Source organism: Podarcis tiliguerta (assembly GCF_965153285.1).
Source record: "Podarcis tiliguerta genome assembly, chromosome: 18".
Taxonomy (NCBI): domain Eukaryota; kingdom Metazoa; phylum Chordata; class Lepidosauria; order Squamata; family Lacertidae; genus Podarcis; species Podarcis tiliguerta.
In genome coordinates this window covers 30,514-51,560 of record NC_139551.1, presented here as the reverse complement: position 1 = coordinate 51,560, position 21,047 = coordinate 30,514, and the positions used below count along the sequence as shown (strand labels likewise).

The window sequence follows — 21,047 nt, the reverse complement described above, 5'->3', positions numbered from 1 at the left end:
ATTCAGCCGCACAGCTAGGAGCCATCATTGCTCACCGCCTCTTCCTCTCTGAATGTGTCTAATGTGTTTTTATTATGTATTTTGCGGTTTTAGATCTTGATTTTATTCTGCCCGAAGACCCCCCGGGTATAGGGCAATTAATTTCAATAATCCTCTTTGGAAGCCACCCAAGGCTACAGCCGTCACTGGCTCCTGTGGCAAGGAGTTCCACAGGTTAACTGTCCGTAACTGGCTGCCCTCATTTGGAGAATGCAATCAGAGCCACCTTCAAATCCTTGCTCAGCCCCAAAGGGTGGCCTTGGCCTCTCCTGCCTCACAGGGTTGTTGTGCGGTGAGTGTAGATGTGGTAATAACAACCTTTCTTTCTCTCTCTAGCCATGGCAATCCGCTACCCGATGGCTGTGGGCCTGAACAAGGGCCACAAGGTGACCAAGAATGTGGTGAAGCCACGCCAGTGCCGACGCCGTGGGGTGAGTTTGGGGTCAGGGGAAAAGGGGGGTGGGTTGCTGGGCTCTCACTCTCTCCAACTCGTCTGGGATCCTGTAAAGCAGACACCCCCAAGCTCAGCCCTCCGGATGTTCTGGGACTCCAGTTCCCATCATCCCTGACCACTGGTCCTGTTAGCTAGGGATGATGGGAGTTGTAGCCCCAAAACGTCCAGAGGGGCAATTTTGGGGGTGCCTGCTGTAGAGGATCTGCAACTGCCAGGCAAGTGTTTCCTCAGACTTGGGGTCCCCAGCTGTTACAGACTACACTTGGAAATGCTGATATTTATTATTCTGTATTGTTTTAATGAATGTTGAATGTTATTTTATTTGTATATTGTATTCTGCATATTGTCTTATTTATATGATGTTAGCCGCTCTGAGCCTGGCTTTGGCTGGGGAGAGCGGGATACAAATAAAATTTATTTATTTATATTATTTATTTAACCCCCATCATCCCCTGCCCACCGGTCCTGCTAGATCGGAACGATGGGAGTTGTAGTCTGGCAACGGCTGGGGACCCCCAAGTTTGAGAAACAGTGCTGCTTAAGCTGACAGAATATTCGCAGCTTGCAGACTGAGAGAGCAATAAGAACTTAGGTTTAAAGGAGATTGGAAGACATTTAATGAATTTATAGGGAAACTGTATACTTGAAAATGCTTGCAGCATTAAGATAAATTCAACAGTGTAGGTAAGCTTGGTGGATGCAATCATGGAATACCGAATGGTTGAGTTTATGTAAAATGGGCAGGGATTTATGATGTGCAAAACGAACCATGGAAAGAGCAGGAGGGAAGTCATTGATCTTTGAAGGACGTTAAAATGAGTATTTCAAATTGCTAAACAGAAAATATAATAAAATATGTGTGTGCCTCCAGAGACTTAAAACAAACTGGTGTTCTAGTCTTCATGACTCTGAACAAAGGCCCAGTTGAATAGGAGCCTTAAACCAAGTTGCCCACCCGGCCCTCTGTCCACAGTGGCTGCATCGCTTCCCATTGCTCTCAGGATAAATGCTAAACATATTGTATTTTTCGCTCTATAGGACGCACCTTCTTTTAGAGGGGGAGAACAGGAAAAAAAAAATTCTCCCCCTGTCTGCTCAGCGCCCCTTCAGCGAAGCGGCAGGAGAAACGGAGCCCCTTCCATTTCTCCTCCCGCTTCCCTGAAGGGGCGCTGCGCAGAGAGGGAAAACGGTGCAGCGCCTCTCCAGCGAAGCGAAGCCTGGAAAGCAAGAGGGATTGGTGTGCACCGACCCCTCTCGCTCTCCAGGCTTCGGCGAAAGCAACGCATCAGGCACCTGCCAGCTATCCCCTTAATTTTTGGAGGGGGAAAAGTGCGTCCTATAGAACAAAAAATACAGTAAGTGTACACCGAAAACATTGGCAGCGTTGATAAATTCAGCAGTGTAAATAAGCTTTGATGGATGCAATAATTGAATAGTGAATGGTTTAGTTTTTGTGAAATATGCAGGGGTTTATGATACATAAAATGAACCATGGAGAAGAAAGTAAGTCCTCAATATCTTAAGTATGTTAAAAGGAGTATTTTGAATTGTAAAACATGAGAGTTAAAACAAATGATATAGACAGTGGAACCTTGGTTGTCGAATGTCTCCATTGTCGTATGTTTTGGAAGCTAAATGTGCTTTGTGGCTTCCACTTTGAGTTTCCCTGTTGTGTTGAGGCTTCCGCTTTCAGAACGGTCTTCTGGAAAGGATTATGTTCCAAAACTGAGGTTCCACGGTGTGTGTGCGCGCATATATGTATGTACTGTATTTTTGCTCCATAAGACGCACACACATTTCCCCTTCCTTTTTAAGAGGGAAAAAGTGCGTCTTATGGAGCAAAAAATACGGTTCTTGCTGGCTTTCCCCGAGGAGGGAGAAGGGCAGCCCGTCAATCCTTTCTCCCACCTCCCGGAAAAGCCAGCAAGAGCCACTGCCAGGCTCTGCTCAGCACTCCCTTTCGTCCCTCATCCCGCTTTGCTGGGAAGCCAGCAGAACAAGAGGCTCTGTGCAGCTAGCACAGGGTTTAAAGTCCGGGAGATTCTTGGGAATCTTCTTTTTATATAGTATGTTGTGGTGTGATTGTAAATTTTAATGTGGAAAATCAAATAATGGGGGGGGGGGGGATAAAGAGGAAGAAATGACTATGCCCTATGGAACTCCTTGCCACAATGCATGGGGGTGTCGCAGGCCTAGATGGATTTAAAAGGGGATGAGAGGGGAAAGGCACAGATAAAATCTAGTCCAAAGGGTCACCCAGTTGCCCCAAAGCCATGCTTCTCAAACGGGGGTTGGACTACAAATCCTATCATCCCTGAACTCTGACATGTTCAGTGGCCAGGTCTTGTGCTGCTAGGATTGACACAAGTGCCACTGAAGGTTTGATAGTCATGTTCTGTGCGCTTTCATGCTTCGCTGTGGCCATAATAAAAGATTTGGAGTTGGTCGGTCGGTCGCTGACCACTGGTCCTGCTGGCTAAAGATGAGATGGAAGTTGTAGTCGGACAAGAATCCTTGCTTGAGAAACGCTCCCTCGCCATGGCTTCTGGTATTATTCAGCCGCACAGCTAGGAGCCATCATTGCTCACCGCCTCTTCCTCTCTGAATGTGTCTAATGTGTTTTTATTATGTATTTTGCGGTTTTAGATCCTGATTTTATTCTGCCCGAAGACCCCCCGGGTATAGGGCAATTAATTTCAATAATCCTCTTTGGAAGCCACCCAAGGCTACAGCCGTCACTGGCTCCTGTGGCAAGGAGTTCCACAGGTTAACTGTCCGTAACTGGCTGCCCTCATTTGGAGAATGCAATCAGAGCCACCTTCAAATCCTTGCTCAGCCCCAAAGGGTGGCCTTGGCCTCTCCTGCCTCACAGGGTTGTTGTGCGGTGAGTGTAGATGTGGTAATAACAACCTTTCTTTCTCTCTCTAGCCATGGCAATCCGCTACCCGATGGCCGTGGGCCTGAACAAGGGCCACAAGGTGACCAAGAATGTGGTGAAGCCACGCCAGTGCCGACGCCGTGGGGTGAGTTTGGGGTCAGGGGAAAAGGGGGGTGGGTTGCTGGGCTCTCACTCTCTCCAACTCGTCTGGGATCCTGTAAAGCAGACACCCCCAAACTCAGCCCTCCGGATGTTCTGGGACTCCAGTTCCCATCATCCCTGACCACTGGTCCTGTTAGCTAGGGATGATGGGAGTTGTAGCCCCAAAACGTCCAGAGGGGCAATTTTGGGGGTGCCTGCTGTAGAGGATCTGCAACTGCCAGGCAAGTGTTTCCTCAGACTTGGGGTCCCCAGCTGTTACAGACTACACTTGGAAATGCTGATATTTATTATTCTGTATTGTTTTAATGAATGTTGAATGTTATTTTATTTGTATATTGTATTCTGCATATTGTCTTATTTATATGATGTTAGCCGCTCTGAGCCTGGCTTTGGCTGGGGAGAGCGGGATACAAATAAAATTTATTTATTTATATTATTTATTTAACCCCCATCATCCCCTGCCCACCGGTCCTGCTAGATCGGAACGATGGGAGTTGTAGTCTGGCAACGGCTGGGGACCCCCAAGTTTGAGAAACAGTGCTGCTTAAGCTGACAGAATATTCGCAGCTTGCAGACTGAGAGAGCAATAAGAACTTAGGTTTAAAGGAGATTGGAAGACATTTAATGAATTTATAGGGAAACTGTATACTTGAAAATGCTTGCAGCATTAAGATAAATTCAACAGTGTAGGTAAGCTTGGTGGATGCAATCATGGAATACCGAATGGTTGAGTTTATGTAAAATGGGCAGGGATTTATGATGTGCAAAACGAACCATGGAAAGAGCAGGAGGGAAGTCATTGATCTTTGAAGGACGTTAAAATGAGTATTTCAAATTGCTAAACAGAAAATTTAATGTGTGTGCCTCCAGAGACTTAAAACAAACTGGTGTTCTAGTCTTCATGACTCTGAACAAAGGCCCAGTTGAATAGGAGCCTTAAACCAAGTTGCCCACCCGGCCCTCTGTCCACAGTGGCTGCAGCGCTTCCCATTGCTCTCAGGATAAATGCTTTAAAATATTGTATTTTTCGCTCTATAGGACGCACCTTCTTTTAGAGGGGGAGAACAGGAAAAAAAATTCTCCCCCTGTCTGCTCAGCGCCCCTTCAGCGAAGCGGCAGGAGAAACGGAGCCCCTTCCATTTCCCCTGAAGGGGCGCTGCGCAGAGAGGGAAAATGGTGCTGTGCCTCTCCAGCGAAGCCAAGCCTGGAGAGCAAGAGGGATTGGTGTGCACCGACCCCTCTTGCTCTCCAGGCTTCAGCGCTCCGGAGGCTTCAGGCACCTGCCAGCTATCCCCTTAATTTTTGGAGGGGAAAAAGTGTGTCCTATAAAACAAAAAATACAGTAAGGGAGAAGGGCAGCCCGTCAATCCTTTCTCCCACCTCCCGGAAAAGCCAGCAAGAGCCACTGCCAGGCTCTGCTCAGCACTCCCTTTCGTCCCTCATCCCGCTTTGCTGGGAAGCCAGCAGAACAAGAGGCTCTGTGCAGAATTTCCCCACCCCTTGCTTTCCTCCTCTAAAAGCTAGGTGCGTCTTATGGAGTGAAAAATAGGGTGTGTGTAAGGGGGAATGTGTGTGCGTCTTAGGGAGCGAATGCAGGCTGCGTGGCTATCCCAGAAGCCAGAACAGCAAGAGGGATCACTTTGCAGCGCTCCCTCTTGCTGCTCTAGCTTCTGGCTTAGCTGTGTGAAGCCTCTTCAGGGCACAGGGAGCCTTCATCCTGCTGCCCTGAGGTCAAGGCTTCATGGGGCTATCTCTGGCTTTTGTAGGAGGTTTAAGTATATGTGTGTGTGTGTGTGTGATGAAGAGTTGTGCTCTGCCAGCTTGAGTTAAACTCAACAGGGCAAAAAAACACCAGAAACAATTATTTTTCCCCACTGTCTTGCTTTAATTCTTGTATTTCTTCTCTTCCAGCGGCTGACCAAACACACCAAGTTCGTCCGCGACATGATCCGGGAAGTGTGCGGCTTCGCCCCCTACGAGAGGCGCGCGATGGAGCTTCTCAAGGTCTCCAAGGACAAGCGAGCTCTGAAGTTCATCAAGAAAAGGGTGAGTGCTCTGAAACTGGGCCAGGAGGGGGGAGCTGCAGGGTTATACTCGAGTAGAAGCTTGACCCACCTAGTTTTAGAACAAAAAACTGGGGAAACTTGACTCGAGTATAAGCCAGTTCACCACAAACCTGGTGGTGGTGGAAGAACAAGCAGCCCAAAAGGAGCAGTTCCTCCTCCTTGCCTGCCCTTGCAAGAGGTGGGACAGGGCTCCTTTCAGGCTCCTCGTCCTGCCGCCTCACTCGAGTATAAGCAGAGGGTGGCTTTTTCAGCATAAAAATGTGCTGAGAAAGTCGGCTTATACTTGTATTTTTTGCTCTATAGGACGCACTTTCCCCCCTCAAAAAAGGAAGGGGAAATGTTTGTGCGTCCTATGGAGCAAATGCAGGCTCCTTGGCTTCAGCGAAAGCAACGCGAAGCCTCCAATGTGCAGAGGGAGCGCTCCCTCTACACTCTGGAGGCTTCACGTTGCTCTCCCTGGAGAGTAAGAGGGGTTGGTGCGCACTGACGCCTCTCGCTCTCCAGGGATAGCCGCCTGAAGCCTTTGCAGCGCAGCGGGTTCCTTTTGCTGAAACCAGGAGAGCAAGACTCTCCTGGCTTCAGCAGAGAGGGAGAGCTGCGCAGCACCCCTTCAGCCAAGCGGGAGGAGTAGGCACTTCCAAGCTGGTGTCAAGGTAGCACCTCACACCCAAGTCCTCCCTCCGGGGGGCGGGGCTGTACATGTGGCCCCCGTAAGTGCACACAATGTGTAGAGCAGGGCCTCCCGAACTTTGTACTCTTTTCAGACTATGACCCCCCCCCCTTGGGGTCTGATGGCTTCTTTTTTGCTTCCGGCAGGTGGGCACTCACATCCGTGCCAAGAGGAAGAGGGAGGAGCTGAGCAACGTCCTGGCGGCCATGAGGAAAGCAGCCGCCAAGAAGGACTAGCGCCTCCCTGTTCCCCCCAAAAGAAAGCACCCAATAAACTTATTTCAAAGCAATAAATCTGGAAGCGTCATCTGTGGGGATTGAAGAGGGGTTACCATATTTTTCGCTCTAGAAGACGCACCAACAAGAACCACTGTGTGGCTCTTGCTAGCTTTTCCAGGAGGTGGGAGAAGGGACTGAGGGGCTGCCCTCCATCCCTTCTCCCCCCGCCTGAAAAGCTAGCAAGAACCACTGTGTGGCTCTTGCTAGCTTTTCCAGGAGGTGGGAGAAGGGACTGAGGGGCTTCCCTTCTCCCCCCGCCTGAAAAGCTAGCAAGAACCACTGTGTGGCTCTTGCTAGCTTTTCCAGGAGGTGGGAGAAGGGACTGCCCTCCATCCCTTCTCCCCCCGCCTGAAAAGCTAGCAAGAACCACTGTGTGGCTCTTGCTAGCTTTTCCAGAAGGTGGGACTGAGGGGCTGCCCTCCATCCCTTCTCCCCCCGCCTGAAAAGCTAGCAAGAACTACTGTGTGGCTCTTGCTAGCTTTTCCAGGAGGTGGGAGAAGGGACTGCCCTCCATCCCTTCTCCCCCCGCCTGAAAAGCTAGCAAGAACCACTGTGTGGCTCTTGCTAGCTTTTCCAGAAGGTGGGACTGAGGGGCTGCCCTCCATCCCTTCTCCCCCCGCCTGAAAAGCTAGCAAGAACTACTGTGTGGCTCTTGCTAGCTTTTCCAGAAGGTGGGACTGAGGGGCTGCCCTCCATCCCTTCTCCCCCCGCCTGAAAAGCTGGCTTCCCAGCAAAGCGGGATGAGGGACAGAAGGGGTCCATAAAGGCTCCCTTCCGCCCCCTCATCCTGCTTCGCTGGGAAGCCAGTAGAACATAAGGTGCTGTGCAGCTTGCGCTGTGCTGAATTCAGGCTGTGCAGCACCTTATGTTGGAAAAAGTGTGTCTTACAGAGCGAAAAATACAGTAAGCTGGAACCTCTGTTGTCGAACGCTTGGGAAGCTGAACAATTTGGTTCTGCTTTCAAACCATTTTTTGGAAGTCGGACTTCCATTTTTCCAAATGGATTTTGCTGACTGGCAATTGCGCCTCAGTTGATGCCAATTTTTGGTTCCCGGACGGTTTTCCAGAACAGACTACGTTTGACAACCGAGGTTCCCCCGCATAGCCTTACCCTGCAAACTTCTCTCTCGCGGCCGTCTTCGTGCGATGTGCAATTTCTTAGCTGGCAGAGACCACACAAACACCCGCAGCAACTTTTCCCCACTTCCGTCTGCCGCAGTTACTTGCGCCGCCCTTTGCTGTTTCAACACATTCCACAGGACTTCTTTGCGCTGGAAATTTCAAATCGTTTGGTGTGCAGCACATCTCGTGGCAACGGAGGCATAATTGGAGGGTGGCCCGCTCTCTGCTGAGTCCATCTCTTCCACCCGGGGCCAGAGCTCAGACACGGCAGCGGCGTGAGGAGGAACAAAGGCAGCGAGAGCCCAGGCGCTCAGGCTCCTCCCTGGGAATCGCGCTTTGGGAAACCAATGTCAAAGATCTCCTTGTAGTGCTCAACGAAATGCACTTCCAGTCCTTCCGTGATGAAGTCGGCAAGGTCGCAGAAGTCCTTCTTGTTCTCCAGAGGGAGGATCATGCAGGAGACCCCGGCTCGCTTGGCCTGGGAGGGCGAGGAGAAAGGCACCGTTAATGGGAATTGAGCAAAAATACATTTACACCGCTTGCTTGGAGGAAAGGGCAATGACCCAAAACCTCAGAGCGGTTTGCAAAAGAATAAAATCAAGGAAAGTTAACTACAGTGGTGCCTTGGTTTAAGAACAGCTTAGTTTATGAACAATGTGGATTAAGAACGCCGCAAACCCAAAAGTAGGTGTTTTGGTTTGTGAACTTTGCCTTGGAAGCAGAACATGTTCCGCTTCCTGTTGAGTGTAAATTGAGTTCCCCGCTGCTATGGGAAAGCATGCCTTGGTTAAAAAAAGCTTTCCTTTTAATAACGGACTTCTGGAACAGATTAAGTTTGTAAACCAAGCTACCACTGTATTTTAAACATGCTGAAAAGAAATCAAAAATGACAACAAGCTAAAAAGCAGCTTAAAACACAGGTTTTCATCTGCAAAATGGGGCAGGGCAGGAACCAACTTATCAGTTATTGAATTTACTGGTCCTAATGGTCAGGGGTCCCTTCACCGCCCTATACCTGGGAGTCTCAGGGTGGTTCACAGAATAAAAGCAAGCTATAAAACCACAAAATACCTAAAACAAAAACAACCCAACAGCCACCCCCCAAAAAACACCTTTTAAAAGGGCATCAGAGGTCTTGTTGGCTCCTGTCCCAGGACAGCTCATTTGGTATGGAGCTTGAGCCTCTTAATCTCGGGGCTGCGGGTTCAAGCCCCGTGCTGGGCAAAAGGATTCCTGCCTTGCAGGGGGTTGGGCTGGATGAACCTGGGGGTCCCTTCCCGACACTACCATTCTTTGGGATAAGAAACGGTAGCCTAATAGACAAATGCTACAGGAACGCAGAATGGAGAACAGTTGGCAGAGTCAATGAGCAGGATCAATCCCCAATCCCTGCCGCGGCCACAGGAGGAGGCAGGCATTTCTGCTCCCCGACTTACCGCAATGGTCTTCTCCTTGATCCCTCCGACGGGAAGGATCTTGCCGGTCAGAGACACCTCCCCGGTCATGGCCACGTTCTGCCTCGCGGGCTGCCCCATCGCCAGGGACAGCAAGGCCGTCACGATGGTGCACCCGGCGCTGGGCCCGTCCTTCGGGGTGGCTCCCTGCGCACAGAGAGGGAGGGAGAGGCAGGGCTTAGTCTGCGCAGATCAGAGACCAGGAAAGGATGGGGGAATCTTGCCGCTTTCAAACTAAGAGAGGTGCCTGCTCTGGTTATCTCCCCCTTGGACTACTGCCATGCGCTCTCCGTGGGGCTACCTCTGAAGGTGACCAGGAAACTACAAATAATCCAGAATGTGGCAGCCAGACTGGGGACTGGGAGTGGAGACCACATAACACCGGTCCTGAAAGACCTACATTGCCTCCCAGGATGTTTCTGAGCACAATTCAAAGTGTTGCTGCTGACTTTGAAAGCCTTAAACGGCCCTGAATCCCTGAAGGGGCGTCTCCACCCCAGACACCAGGGTCCATCTCTGGGTTCCCCCCCAAGAAGTGAGGTTACAGGGAAGCAGGCAGAGGGCCTTCTTGGCGGTGGCACCCTCCTCCTATCAGATGTAAAGGAAATAAACAACTATCCGACTTTTAGAAGACATCTGAAGGCAGATTCTCTGTTTAGGGAAGTTTTTAATGACTGATGTTTTAATGTATTTTTAATCTGGCTGGGGAAACCCAGGCAGATGGGCAGGGTATAAGTAATAAATAATTATTATTAAGCTTGGAGGAAACCCATTACGGCTCTATTGTTTCCTGACACAAAAGCTTGAGAGGGCAAAAAACAACAACCTCGGTGCCACCAGCACAAAGTGCTCCATGAGGACTAGAAAGCTTAATGACTATTTGTTTGTGGTGGGAGGATTTTCTCAAACACTGAAAATCCGGAAGTAAGAGTTCCGTTTTCCGGCTGTCGGCTATTATTTCTGGGCCGCCTGCACCAATCAGAAGCCGTGCCTCGGTTTCCAAACACTTCGGAAGTCAAACAGATTTTCGGAAAGGATTAAGTCTGGCCAGGGGTCAGCAAACTTTTCCAGCAGGGGGCCAGTCAACTGTCCCTCAGACCTTGTGAGGGGCCGGACTATATTTTGGAAAAAAAGTATGAACGAATTCCTATGCCCCACAAATCACCCAGAGATGCCTTTTAAATAAAAGGACACATTCTAATCATGTAGAAACATGCTGATTCCCGGATCTTCCGCAGGCCGGATTGAGAAGGCGATTGGGCCGGATCCGGCCCCCAGGCCTTAGTTTGTCTACCCATGAGTTTGGCACTTTGGTTTTTGCTCTTTATTTTGCGTTTTTGTTTTTGAGGCACTTCCACTTAATTTGTTTTTGTGACTGTGTGGAACCCAGTTTAGCTACTGATGGATTGATTGTGTGACTGCGGAAATGGATAAAAGCCCCCCATCCAAACAATGACTACCATCAGTGCAGCTAAGAAAAAACTTTAATTTTCATTTTATCATCTACAATACAATCATCTGTGGTATGCCCCGCAGAGGAACTTAAGGTCCACAAATAACAACACTTTGGAGGTCCCAAGTCACAAGGAAGTTAGATTAGTATCAACTAGGGCCAGGGTCTTTTCAGCACTGGCCCCGACGTGGTGGAACGCTCTGTCACAAGAGACTAGGGCCCTGCGGGACTTGACATCTTTCTGCAGGGCCTGCAAGACAGAGCTGTTCCACCAGGCCTTTGGTCAGGGTGCAGCCTGACTCCCTCCTTTAGCAATCTTTACAAAACTTTAGTTATGGTTGCCATCAATTTTCAATTTGATCTTAATTAATTTTTTATAATGTTTTATAATGTTGCACTATTTTAGTGTTGTTAGCCGCCCTGAGCCCGGCTTCGGCTGGGGAGGGCGGGATATAAATAAATTATTATTATTATTATTATTATTATTATTATACTGTCTTATTTATTTTATAGTACAGTACATTGATTCTTGCTTTCGTTTTATGGCTCAGTGGTCTCATTAGATAGCAAAATCCACGTTCAATTGCTGTCTTAGGGCTTCTCAAAAGTCTGGAACGGATTAATCCCTTCTGCATTCCTTTCTATGGGAAACCGCGCCTTGGTTTTGGAACGGACCTCCAAGTTTTCAGCGTTTGAGAATCAAGGTACCACTTTATTGGGAATTGTATTTTAATTTTGACATTGATACAATGAGGCTAGAATTGGATTATTGTAATTGAAAACTAATAAAAAAATTATCCAAAGAGAGGCGTTTCGGAGTCTCACCCATGGCGGTCCAGGCCAGCCCCATCACCACCCCAGGGGGGGTCACGTCATACATCCGGTCCACCGTGAAGATGGGCTTCCCGACAAAATCCTGGAGATTTTCTGGCGTCACCTCCACCTTCTCCGCCTCCCCGCTGACAATCTTGTACGCCGATTTCCGCAGCACCTGAGCGAGCAAATGGGAGGGGGGTTGGAGCCCTTGTTTTCGGAGGTGGGGGGCGACCCAAGGCCTCAGCTCTCCCCCCTTCTCCACCAACCAAAGGGGGGGTCGCCTCTCACCTTCTCCACCTGCTTCTGCAGGTTCCTCACCCCGCTCTCCCGGCAGTACTGCTTAATGAGGACAGTCAGGACGTCCGGCGTGATGCTGGTCTTGGCCTCATCCAGACCGCACAGGACCCGGGCCTGGGGGACCAGGTACCTCTGGGGGAGGGAAAGAGAGATGGGGTCAGGCCCCCCCACAAATGACACAAAACCCTATACAGTGGTACCTCAGGTTACATACGCTTCAGCTTACAGACTCCGCTAACCCAGAAATAGTACCTTGGGTTAAAAACTTTGTTTCAGGATGAGAACAGAAATGGTGCTCCGGGCCCATGAGCTAAAGTGGTGCTTCAGGTTAAGAACAGTTTCAGGTTAAGAACAGACCTCCAGAACAAATTAAGTACTTAACCTGAGGTACCAGGATATAAAAATATCCTGAAGATCTCAGAGAGGTTAGGCTGGCCTCAACTAGAGCCAGGGCCTTCTCGGCTGTGGCTCCGATCTGGTGGAACGCTCTGTCCCAAGAGACCAGGGCCCTGCGGGACTTGACATCTTTCTGCAGGGCCTGCAAGACAGAGCTGTTCCACCAGGCCTTTGGTCAGGGCGCAGCCTGACCCCCTCCTCTGGCAATCTGCACAGAATCTTGCTTAATGGTTGCCATCAATTTGATTTTAATTAATTTTTATAATGAAAGGTTTTTAGAATGTTGGATCACTTTGATTGTTGTTAGCCGCCCTGAGCCCAGCTTTGGCCGGGGAGGGCGGGGTAGAAATAAAATTTATTATTATTAATTATTATTATTATTATTACTACTACCATACACAGCTACTGGGTAAAGAACTGTTCCTCCTCTTGAAGATTTGGTGTGCCTCCTGAAGATTTTGTTAAAGCTTTCGTCCAAACTGGTGCTCCGTGCGCCTAAATGGCACGACTAGACATTTCCTAATCATCGTATGGCTCCCACGTCCCCAGACCTGGTCCCAAGCACCTTTTGCAAGCAAACAATATGCTCTACCGCTAACCTACGATCCATCTCTGTAGGTGTCACAGAGCCTGCTGGTCAAGCATCACACACTTCAAACTTGGAGTTAACTCTTTATTAGCAAAAGCACGATCTCCACAAGCCTAAGGAGCAGGCCCCTGTGTAGAGGATGTCCCCTATTTTGTGGGACTTGAAATTTAGAAAAATTGGGGGGTGATTGCCCACAGTTTGGGAGCTTTTTTTGGGGGGGAGGCAGAAAATTGCTCACCCAACTGCCCAACACTGCCTAAGCCAATGGTCACTTACCGCTGCCAATCTCCCGCTCACAGAATCCCCTGTCCCCACTCTGCATTGCCCATGTATAAGACAGATACAAATTTTTGACACGGAAAAGTGTGGTAGATGTCATAAAGGAACGCCCGATGATATAAACAGCGCTTGGGGGATCTGATCCTCATTGAAACCTCATTTTCCCTCCATCCCAGAGTGAGTTGTGCTGAATGCCCAGCGTCTGGGGCTGTTCCCACCCCCCTGAGTTGAGATCCTTGCATTGTAGGGGTGGACTAAATGGGCTCTGGGAGTCCCTTCCATTTCTACCATTCTCTATAGAAGCCCAATTCTTAGGAGCAGCTCACCTCCCGCCCTCTTTTGTGGGTCTCACAAAAAGCTAAACCCAGAAGCGGACTTAAGCCTGGCGCCCGCTAAAAAGGCCATTTCACTCCCTAAACCCATCGCAGACGAAACAGCCTTTCCGCAAGAGCCGGGCTCCTTCATTTTAATAAAAAAACACCTATCTTCTGTCTGTTGCTCTTTAAAAAAAGGGCATTTCGCTCCTTGTTCTCCCTAAACTCATCGCAGACAAAACCGCCTTTCCGGAAGAGCCGGGCTCATTCATTTTAAGCAAATTCAAGACGAGGCCCTGCGAGACCAGGGTTCGAATACCCCTGCTGCTTGGCTGGGGCTTTCAGGGTTTGAGGGGCGCAGACTGAGCCCGGGGGGGGGGGGGGCCCTAGGGGGCTGCCAGGCCCAAGGCTCACCTCCGCGATGGCCAGCTTCTCCTGCGCCACGTAGCCCGAGATGTTGATCATCTCCATCCTGTCCCGCAGGGGCTCCGGGATCGTCTCCGTCACGTTGGCCGTGCAAATGAAGAGCACCTGGGGGGGGGGGGGGCACACGAGGCGGAGAGTGCGGTTGGGCCTGGGCACCTGGGCAGACCCACAAAGCCAGACCAGAGCCACTCTGGCCTTGCGGGCACAGAGAATGGCGCTCAGTCCTGGCCGCTTTGCGATTCATGTGCAAGAAAAGGGGCAGAGATAGGAATTTGTGTAAAAAGGAAGGGTGTTTAGCCCACCAAAAAAACCACCTTTTCTGCTAGGGATTACAGGGACAGAAATTCCACCCAAAAATATATAGTTAAGTTGCTTCAACTGTGACAGCCAAAATAAGAAAATCAAATGACAATTTTCTCTCTCTTTTTTTTGAAGAAATTATTCAGATTATTTGAAGAAATACTACAACACGAAGCATCTGTGAGCAGGACTGGAACAGGAAAATTCACAGACGGTAGTGTTACGATTTTGACGTAAGAAGAGGGAAGACGAGCTGCGACAAATGCGGGGAGGGTTAAGAAAAATGTCACAGGGAAAGAGGTGGGAAACTGGTAATTTAAAGGATTTTTTAAAAAAATTATGTAGTGGAATTTCTGGAAATTGGGTAATTGGGAATTTGGAAATTTCTGGAGATTGGGTAAAACGTTTTAAAAAGACGAAAAGCAGTATATAGAAAAATGTCCATCCCAACTCCCCTCACCACAGATGTTTTCCAGCCTCGTGATGGCGAATCCGTAACCCCCAAGGAGTTTCTCAATCCCGGGCTCCCTCCCCGCTAACCACTGGTTCTGCTGGGGGGCCCAGCCAAACACCCCCCCCCCACCGAGAAGTGAGGCTACAGGGGAACCAGGCAGAGGGCCTTCTCGGTGGTGGCACCCGCCCTGTGGAACACCCTCCCACAAGATGCCAAGGAAATAAGCAACTATCTGACTTTTAGAAGACAGCTCTGTTTAGTGACATCTTTAATTACTGATCTTTTGTTGGAAGCCGCCCAGAGTGGCTGGGGAAACCAAGCCAGATGGGCAGGGTAGAAATAATAATAATAATAATCATTATCATTATTGCCTCGTTCTGCCCCAAAATACCTCCAAGGAGACCTTCTGCTCACCTCCCGCCCAAGACGTTGCTGGAGCTTGCTGAGTTCATACTCTTTCTTCAGCAGAGAGAGGGCTTTGTAGAGGCGCTTGGGAATCTAGGAGGAAAGGAAAGAAATTCCCCTGTGTGTCTCTTCGTGGGGCCAGAGAGCCTTGGGGTTCAGGGGAGGGCGAGTCACGCCCAAGAATTCTTGATTCGTATTTTTCTAGCCCGCCTTTCTCCCAACGTTCAAGGAGGCGCCCGACATTTTAAACACATCATTATAAAATGAAATCGTTACTAGTTAAAAAAAACAATAGTTTGAACGAATCACAAGCACATCTGGATCCTTGTTATAGCAGTTCTCTGCTTTATATGAAATTAATTATCTTTGCAAAACGATAGTGCTTCACATCTGGAGCCAGGAATTAAAACAGCAGCCCAAGTGTCCAGCATCGCCTGCACCTAAGTTTCCAAAGACCTGCCTTGAAATATTTCCCGCCTGGAAAAATATTAAGGGGGGGAGGAGTACTGAAGCGGTTTTTAGCAAACCCCCCCCAAAACCCCCAATGCGGCTGCCACCGAGGAAAGGTGCGACAGTAAGTAACCAAACAAACAACTAAACCCCTGTGTTGCAAACAATTATCAGTAATTTCCAAGGCAACACGATATCCAAGTACAACAATGCAATATCAATATAAATTCTTTGTATAATCTATAATATCAATATAAATAAAACCAAAAGTACATACCCCATCTATATGGTGAATGGAATTATAAAACAACAACATCTACGGAGCAGCGGTCATAAAGTTCTGCAGCCCCTGCTACTGACTGCCTGTTGCTAGAAACCTAAAAAGCCGACCCCAGGTGGGGCTCATCAGCAGGAGATTGAGCTTAAAGACACAGCACAGTTTAACAGCCAGAATGGAAAGAATCAAATAAAACAATTGAGATCCAATTCAGAATTAAGTCCTCCCAAATGAATGGTTTTGAACATAAAGATAAACCGAGATTCTTGCTGTCGTAAGCATCTTTCATAATCTTGTCTAATACTTATGGCTTTCTGATTCACCCACAATACCGTGAATAATAAATCCGTGTCAGAATGGTTATGAGAAACAAAATGTTTCCACAAGAGGCGCCTCCAAATTGCCTCCGTTCACGCATTCGTAATGCCAGTTTTGAGGCACCCCTTTTGGTTTTATTTCATATTTCATACTGAATTGTCATTATAGCTCATGCAGGTCATTGTTTCAATAATTCATTTGCAGTTTATGAAGCACGTCTGTTCCGTCTGCTGTGGGTATATCCGGAATCACTGTTCACTACGTCTCTTTGCAGACCACTTCGGCCGCGCTGGACGTCATAAAACAAAGCTTTACGGCTTGTTTTCACCAGATAAGAATCTGACCCATTCCTTCTTTCAGAGACTTCCACAGTCTACAAAGATTTTCAGAGACTGATAAGACTTACTTTCAGAGATTTCTGAGATTCTGCTTATTTGGTTTTTCATATTGTTCAATGTTCTGTATAGATTATATAAAGACTTTACATTGATACTGCATTGTTGTACTTGGTCATCGTGTTGCCTTGGAAATTACCAAGGAAAGGTGCTCAGCAGAGGCCCTCAGTACCCGGCAGATTCATCTAGAGCAGGAACGTCTAGCTCTCTAGAGACTGCGATCGACTCCCAGGATAATAAAACTGGCAGCGATCCACCCATTGTCATTGCCTAGAGTTGTCAGGCTTTTTGAGGGGAGGACTGACCAGAACTGTTAAGCTTCTGTTGGGAGGAGTGGCAAGAGTTGTTCAGCTTTTTGGGGGGTGGGAAAATCGCTCACCCAAAAGCCCACCGCTGCAGAGAACACGGACTTTCACAGCGGCGATGGGACCTTGTCCCTCCCCACTTACGTTTGTCTCTTCCAGGATGTCCTGCAGCTCGTGGGACTCGGCCCCCGTCAGCGCGGCCCCCATGTCGCTCAGGTAGATGGGGTTGTCGACGACCCTCTGTCCGGCCTGCATCATCTGAAGCACGGCCTCCCTGCGAGGACGGACAAAGGCGCACGTCAGAAGAGCAGGGCTGCCTCTTTCCCGCAGGAGTCCTTCGTTCCCAGAAAAAAGACTGGTGGGAAGTTTCTTTCTGCGCATGGGCAGCTTCTGGGCTCGACTGAGATGTTTCGTATGAGGGAAACGTTCATCGTATGTGGTGGAATTGCAAAATGATAAAGGAATTCCGGGAAATGATATATAATTAATTGGGAAAAAATGTTCAAAATAACTTTACAGTGGTACCATGGTTCTCAAACTTAATCTGTTCGAGAAGTCTGTTCCAAAACCAAGGAGCGCTTTCCCATAGAAAGGAATGCAAAACGGATTAATCCGTTTCAGACTTTTAAAAACAAGCCCTAAGACAGCAACTGAACATGAATTTTACTATCTAACGAGACCATTGATCCATAAAACGAAAGCAAGAATCAATGTACTGTACTATAAAATAAATAAGGCGGCTTTGTAGATGATAGAAATTAAAATTATTATTTTTTTCTTATGTACACTGATGATGGTCATTGTTTGGATGGGGGGCTTTTATCCATTTCTGCAGTCACACAATCAATCAATTAGTAGCTGAACTGGGTTCCGCACAGTCACAAAAACAAGTCACAGAAACAAAGTCACAAGTCAGTCTCATAAAATGAAGAAGAAGTCACAGTAAAAAGAAAACCCCAAAAAGTCACACAAATAAAAACACAAAAAGAAAAGCTCCAAATATGACTTTGGATTTAGAACGGACTTCCGGAACGAATTAAGTTTGCATATTGGAAGTGCACTGGACCCAAGGACAGAGAAGTTTAGTCTGCCTAACAAAACTCCCAATAGGTTGTGAACTTCATATACGAAACCAAACCATATACGACTTCGTGTGGCTATTCCTGGAATAGACCTCAATAGGAAAATAAACAGTGCCCTCGTGTGGCTATTCCTGGAATAGACCTCAATAGGAAAATAAATAGTGCCCTCGTGTGGCTATTCCTGGAATAGACTTCAATAGGAAAATAAACAGTGCCCTCGTGTGGCTATTCCTGGAATAGACCTCAATAGGAAAATAAACAGTGCCCTCGTGTGGCTATTACTGGAATAGACCTCAATAGGAAAATAAATAGTGCCCTCGTGTGGCTATTCCTGGAATAGACCTCAATAGGGAAATAAACAATGCCCTCGTGTGGCTATTACTGGAATAGACCTCAATAGGAAAATAAATAGTGCCCTCGTGTGGCTATTCCGGGAATAGACTTCAATAGGAAAATAAACAGTGCCCTCGTGTGGCTATTACTGGAATAGACCTCAATAGGAAAATAAACAGTGCCCTCGTGTGGCTATTACTGGAATAGACCTCAATAGGGAAATAAACAATGCCCTCGTGTGGCTATTACTGGAATAGACTTCAATAGGAAAATAAAGAGTGCCCTCGTGTGGCCAATACTGGAATAGACCTCAATAGGAAAATAAACAGTGCCCTCGTGTGGCTATTACTGGAATAGACCTCAATAGGAAAATAAATAGTGCCCTCGTGTGGCTATTCCTGGAATAGACCTCAATAGGAAAATAAACAGTGCCCTCGTGTGGCTATTCCTGGAATAGACTTCAATAGGAAAATAAAGAGTGCCCTCGTGTGGCTATTCCTGGAATAGACCTCAATAGGAAAATAAAGAGTGCCCTCGTGTGGCTATTCCTGGAATAGACCTCAATAGGAAAATAAACAGTGCCCTCGTGTGGCTATTACTGGAATAGACCTCAATAGGAAAATAAAGAGTGCCCTCGTGTGGCTATTACTGGAATAGACCTCAATAGGAGGTAGGCTGTATGAATTGTGTGTTGCTTTGTAATGATTTGTTGGGTCTCTGGACTGTAATAAAGATTGCTGTTGTAATTTCTATTTTTCCCCCTTTTACCTTCATTCCTGCAGCTGACTTTTTCCTCCACCTCTTCTTCTCCCTTTGTCAGGCAAAGCTTCCTCCTCCTCCTCCTTTTCAGAGCAGGAATTCAAACCTAAGAAATATTAATAATGTTGATTAATTCCGCAAGCAGGGATAGAGGGGTCCACGTCGAAGCAGACCTAGAATATGTCCAGCCCAGATTGCAGTGGAAGAAAGAATCAAGTGGGAAAGGAGCCAGCAGACGACGAACTGGAAGAAATGTGCTTTCCCCCCTGTTTCTTCTTTCTGAAGCCCTTTCCAAAGAATCATATAATGGTGCATCTAGCTGGAAGGGACCCCAAGGGTCATCCAGTCCAACCCACCACAAGGCAGGAATCTGTGAAGGAACCACAAGGAAAGTGCATTTAATAAAAAGTGGTGGAATTGGGATCTTGAGGAATTAGCTGGTTACAAAACAACTGCTTAAAGCAGTGCTTCATCTGCACAATACATTGTTCGGGTACAGTTTCCAATACATTAAGGGCAGCCTGAGGGGGAAAGCAAGGGAGATCTGCACTTTATTTTATATAAATAATTAATTATTATTATTATTCTCACCACAGCCAGTTACTCTGGTGTTGCTGTAGCCAAGGGGAGCTTCCCCGACCCAATTCCAATAAATAAAAATACTATACGGTTAAGGCTGTGGCCATTACTGGAACAGACATGGATAGGAAAATAAACAGTGACCTCGTGTGGCCATTACTGGAATAGACCTCAATAGGAAAATAAACAGTGGCCAAGACTGGAATAGACCTCAATAGGAAAATAAATAGTGCCCTCCTGTGGCTATTACTGGAATAGACCTCAATAGGAAAATAAACAGTGCCCTCGTGTGGCTATTACTGGAATAGACCTCAATAGGAAAATAAATAGTGCCCTCGTGTGGCTATTCCTGGAATAGACCTCAATAGGAAAATAAATAGTGCCCTCGTGTGGCTATTCCTGGAATAGACTTCAATAGGAAAATAAACAGTGCCCTCGTGTGGCTATTACTGGAATAGACTTCAATAGGAAAATAAACAGTGCCCTTGTGTGGCCAATACTGGAATAGACCTCAATAGGAAAATAAACAGTGCCCTCGTGTGGCTATTACTGGAATAGACCTCAATAGGAAAATATACAGTGCCCTCGTGTGGCTATTACTGGAATAGACCTCAATAGGAAAATAAACAGTGACCTCGTGTGGCCAATACTGGAATAGACCTCAATAGGAAAATAAACAGTGCCCTCGTGTGGCACACATAAAAAGCCACCTCTATTGGTCTATCACCCCCCCAACTGTATTACCTAGGTTATGAAGGAACCCTAAAGATGTTAAAATAAAATTATGGGATAATGCACACAGTGACTTGCGATCTCGATCACACGCAGTCTGTAGTCCGCTGGCAGTAGGAGTACAATATGGGCACGTCTTTCAGTTAACATCTTACATTAAGAACCTGACAGTACCAAATGATCGAAGGCTGTTCACCAAAGCCAGACTAAATGTCTTCCCCTCTGCAGTGTTGGATGGTAGGTTGAGAGGAGTTCCCTACCAGGACAGACTTTGCTTGTGTGCTCAAGACATCGATTCCATAAAACATATTTTGTTGGATTATGCAAAATATGAGCAGGCCGGGGCTGAACTGATACTACCCTTGCTGGTACCTTTCCCGGGAAAATCAGAGGCTCACTATGTCAGGTTCCTATTGGAAGACCGGAGAAATGCTAGAACATTAGCAGTGGCAAAGTTTTTATCGGTGGTTGCAAGAACAAATGATCCCTATATTCTGAAGAAAATGCTTGTTTAACCTGGAGGTAGGCTGTATGAATTGTGTGTTGCTTTGTAATGATTTGTTGGGTCTCTGGACTGTAATAAAGATTGCTGTTGTAATTTCTATTTCTATTTTTCCCCCTTTTACCTTCATTCCTGCAGCTGACATTTTCCTCCACCTCTTCTTCTCCCTTTGTCAGGCAAAGCTTCCTCCTCCTCCTCCTTTTCAGAGCAGGAATTCAAACCTAAGAAATATTAATAATGTTGATTAATTCCGCAAGCAGGGATAGAGGGGTCCACGTCGAAGCAGACCTAGAATATGTCCAGCCCAGATTGCAGTGGAAGAAAGAATCAAGTGGGAAAGGAGCCAGCAGACGACGAACTGGAAGAAATGTGCTTTCCCCCCTGTTTCTTCTTTCTGAAGCCCTTTCCAAAGAATCATATAATGGTGCATCTAGCTGGAAGGGACCCCAAGGGTCATCCAGTC

At 47.5% G+C, this 21,047-nt stretch overlaps 3 protein-coding genes and 1 long non-coding RNA gene across 5 annotated transcripts in view; 2 read left to right on the top strand and 2 right to left on the bottom strand.

Moving 5' to 3' along the window:
• Positions 1-21,047, top strand: part of LOC310668282 — a 62,011-nt gene that overhangs the window by 26,660 nt on the left and 14,304 nt on the right. The gene's annotated exons all lie outside the window — the stretch shown is intronic.
• Positions 3,370-6,554, top strand: LOC310668274 (large ribosomal subunit protein eL36). The gene is made up of 3 exons (XM_083421301.1): positions 3,370-3,516; positions 5,445-5,579; positions 6,416-6,554. Exons 1-3 carry the CDS (start codon positions 3,424-3,426, stop codon positions 6,503-6,505), a joined length of 318 nt encoding a protein of 105 aa, XP_083277427.1. The 5' UTR covers positions 3,370-3,423; the 3' UTR covers positions 6,506-6,554.
• On the bottom strand, positions 7,832-9,272 carry LOC310668244 (lon protease homolog, mitochondrial-like). Its single transcript, XM_083421269.1, has 2 exons — positions 9,106-9,272; positions 7,832-8,147 (listed from the first exon to the last, which is right to left on the bottom strand). Exons 1-2 carry the CDS (start codon positions 9,202-9,204, stop codon positions 7,980-7,982), a joined length of 267 nt encoding a protein of 88 aa, XP_083277395.1. The 5' UTR covers positions 9,205-9,272; the 3' UTR covers positions 7,832-7,979.
• Positions 11,308-17,509, bottom strand: LOC310668727 (lon protease homolog, mitochondrial-like). The gene is made up of 5 exons (XM_083422079.1): positions 16,742-17,509; positions 14,724-14,945; positions 13,682-13,849; positions 11,681-11,821; positions 11,308-11,567 (listed from the first exon to the last, which is right to left on the bottom strand). Exons 1-5 carry the CDS (start codon positions 16,976-16,978, stop codon positions 11,343-11,345), a joined length of 993 nt encoding a protein of 330 aa, XP_083278205.1. The 5' UTR covers positions 16,979-17,509; the 3' UTR covers positions 11,308-11,342.

Bases quoted from the DNA above. Each gene is read 5' to 3' on its own strand.
- LOC310668274 (XM_083421301.1), top strand. From the start codon at position 3,424: ATGGCAATCCGCTACCCGATGGCCGTGGGCCTGAACAAGGGCCACAAG. The intron at 3,517-5,444 runs GTGAGTTTGGGG...CTTCTCTTCCAG, and splicing joins GCCAGTGCCGACGCCGTGGG to CGGCTGACCAAACACACCAA. The intron at 5,580-6,415 runs GTGAGTGCTCTG...TGCTTCCGGCAG, and splicing joins TGAAGTTCATCAAGAAAAGG to GTGGGCACTCACATCCGTGC.
- LOC310668244 (XM_083421269.1), bottom strand. From the start codon at position 9,204: ATGGGGCAGCCCGCGAGGCAGAACGTGGCCATGACCGGGGAGGTGTCT. The intron at 8,148-9,105 runs GTAAGTCGGGGA...TCGCCCTCCCAG, and splicing joins TCAAGGAGAAGACCATTGCG to GCCAAGCGAGCCGGGGTCTC.
- LOC310668727 (XM_083422079.1), bottom strand. From the start codon at position 16,978: ATGCGCAGAAAGAAACTTCCCACCAGTCTTTTTTCTGGGAACGAAGGA. The intron at 14,946-16,741 runs GTAAGTGGGGAG...CTTTCCTCCTAG, and splicing joins ACATCCTGGAAGAGACAAAC to ATTCCCAAGCGCCTCTACAA. The intron at 13,850-14,723 runs GTAATTAAAGAT...GGGTCTGCCCAG, and splicing joins CGGCTTCCAACAAAAGATCA to GTGCCCAGGCCCAACCGCAC.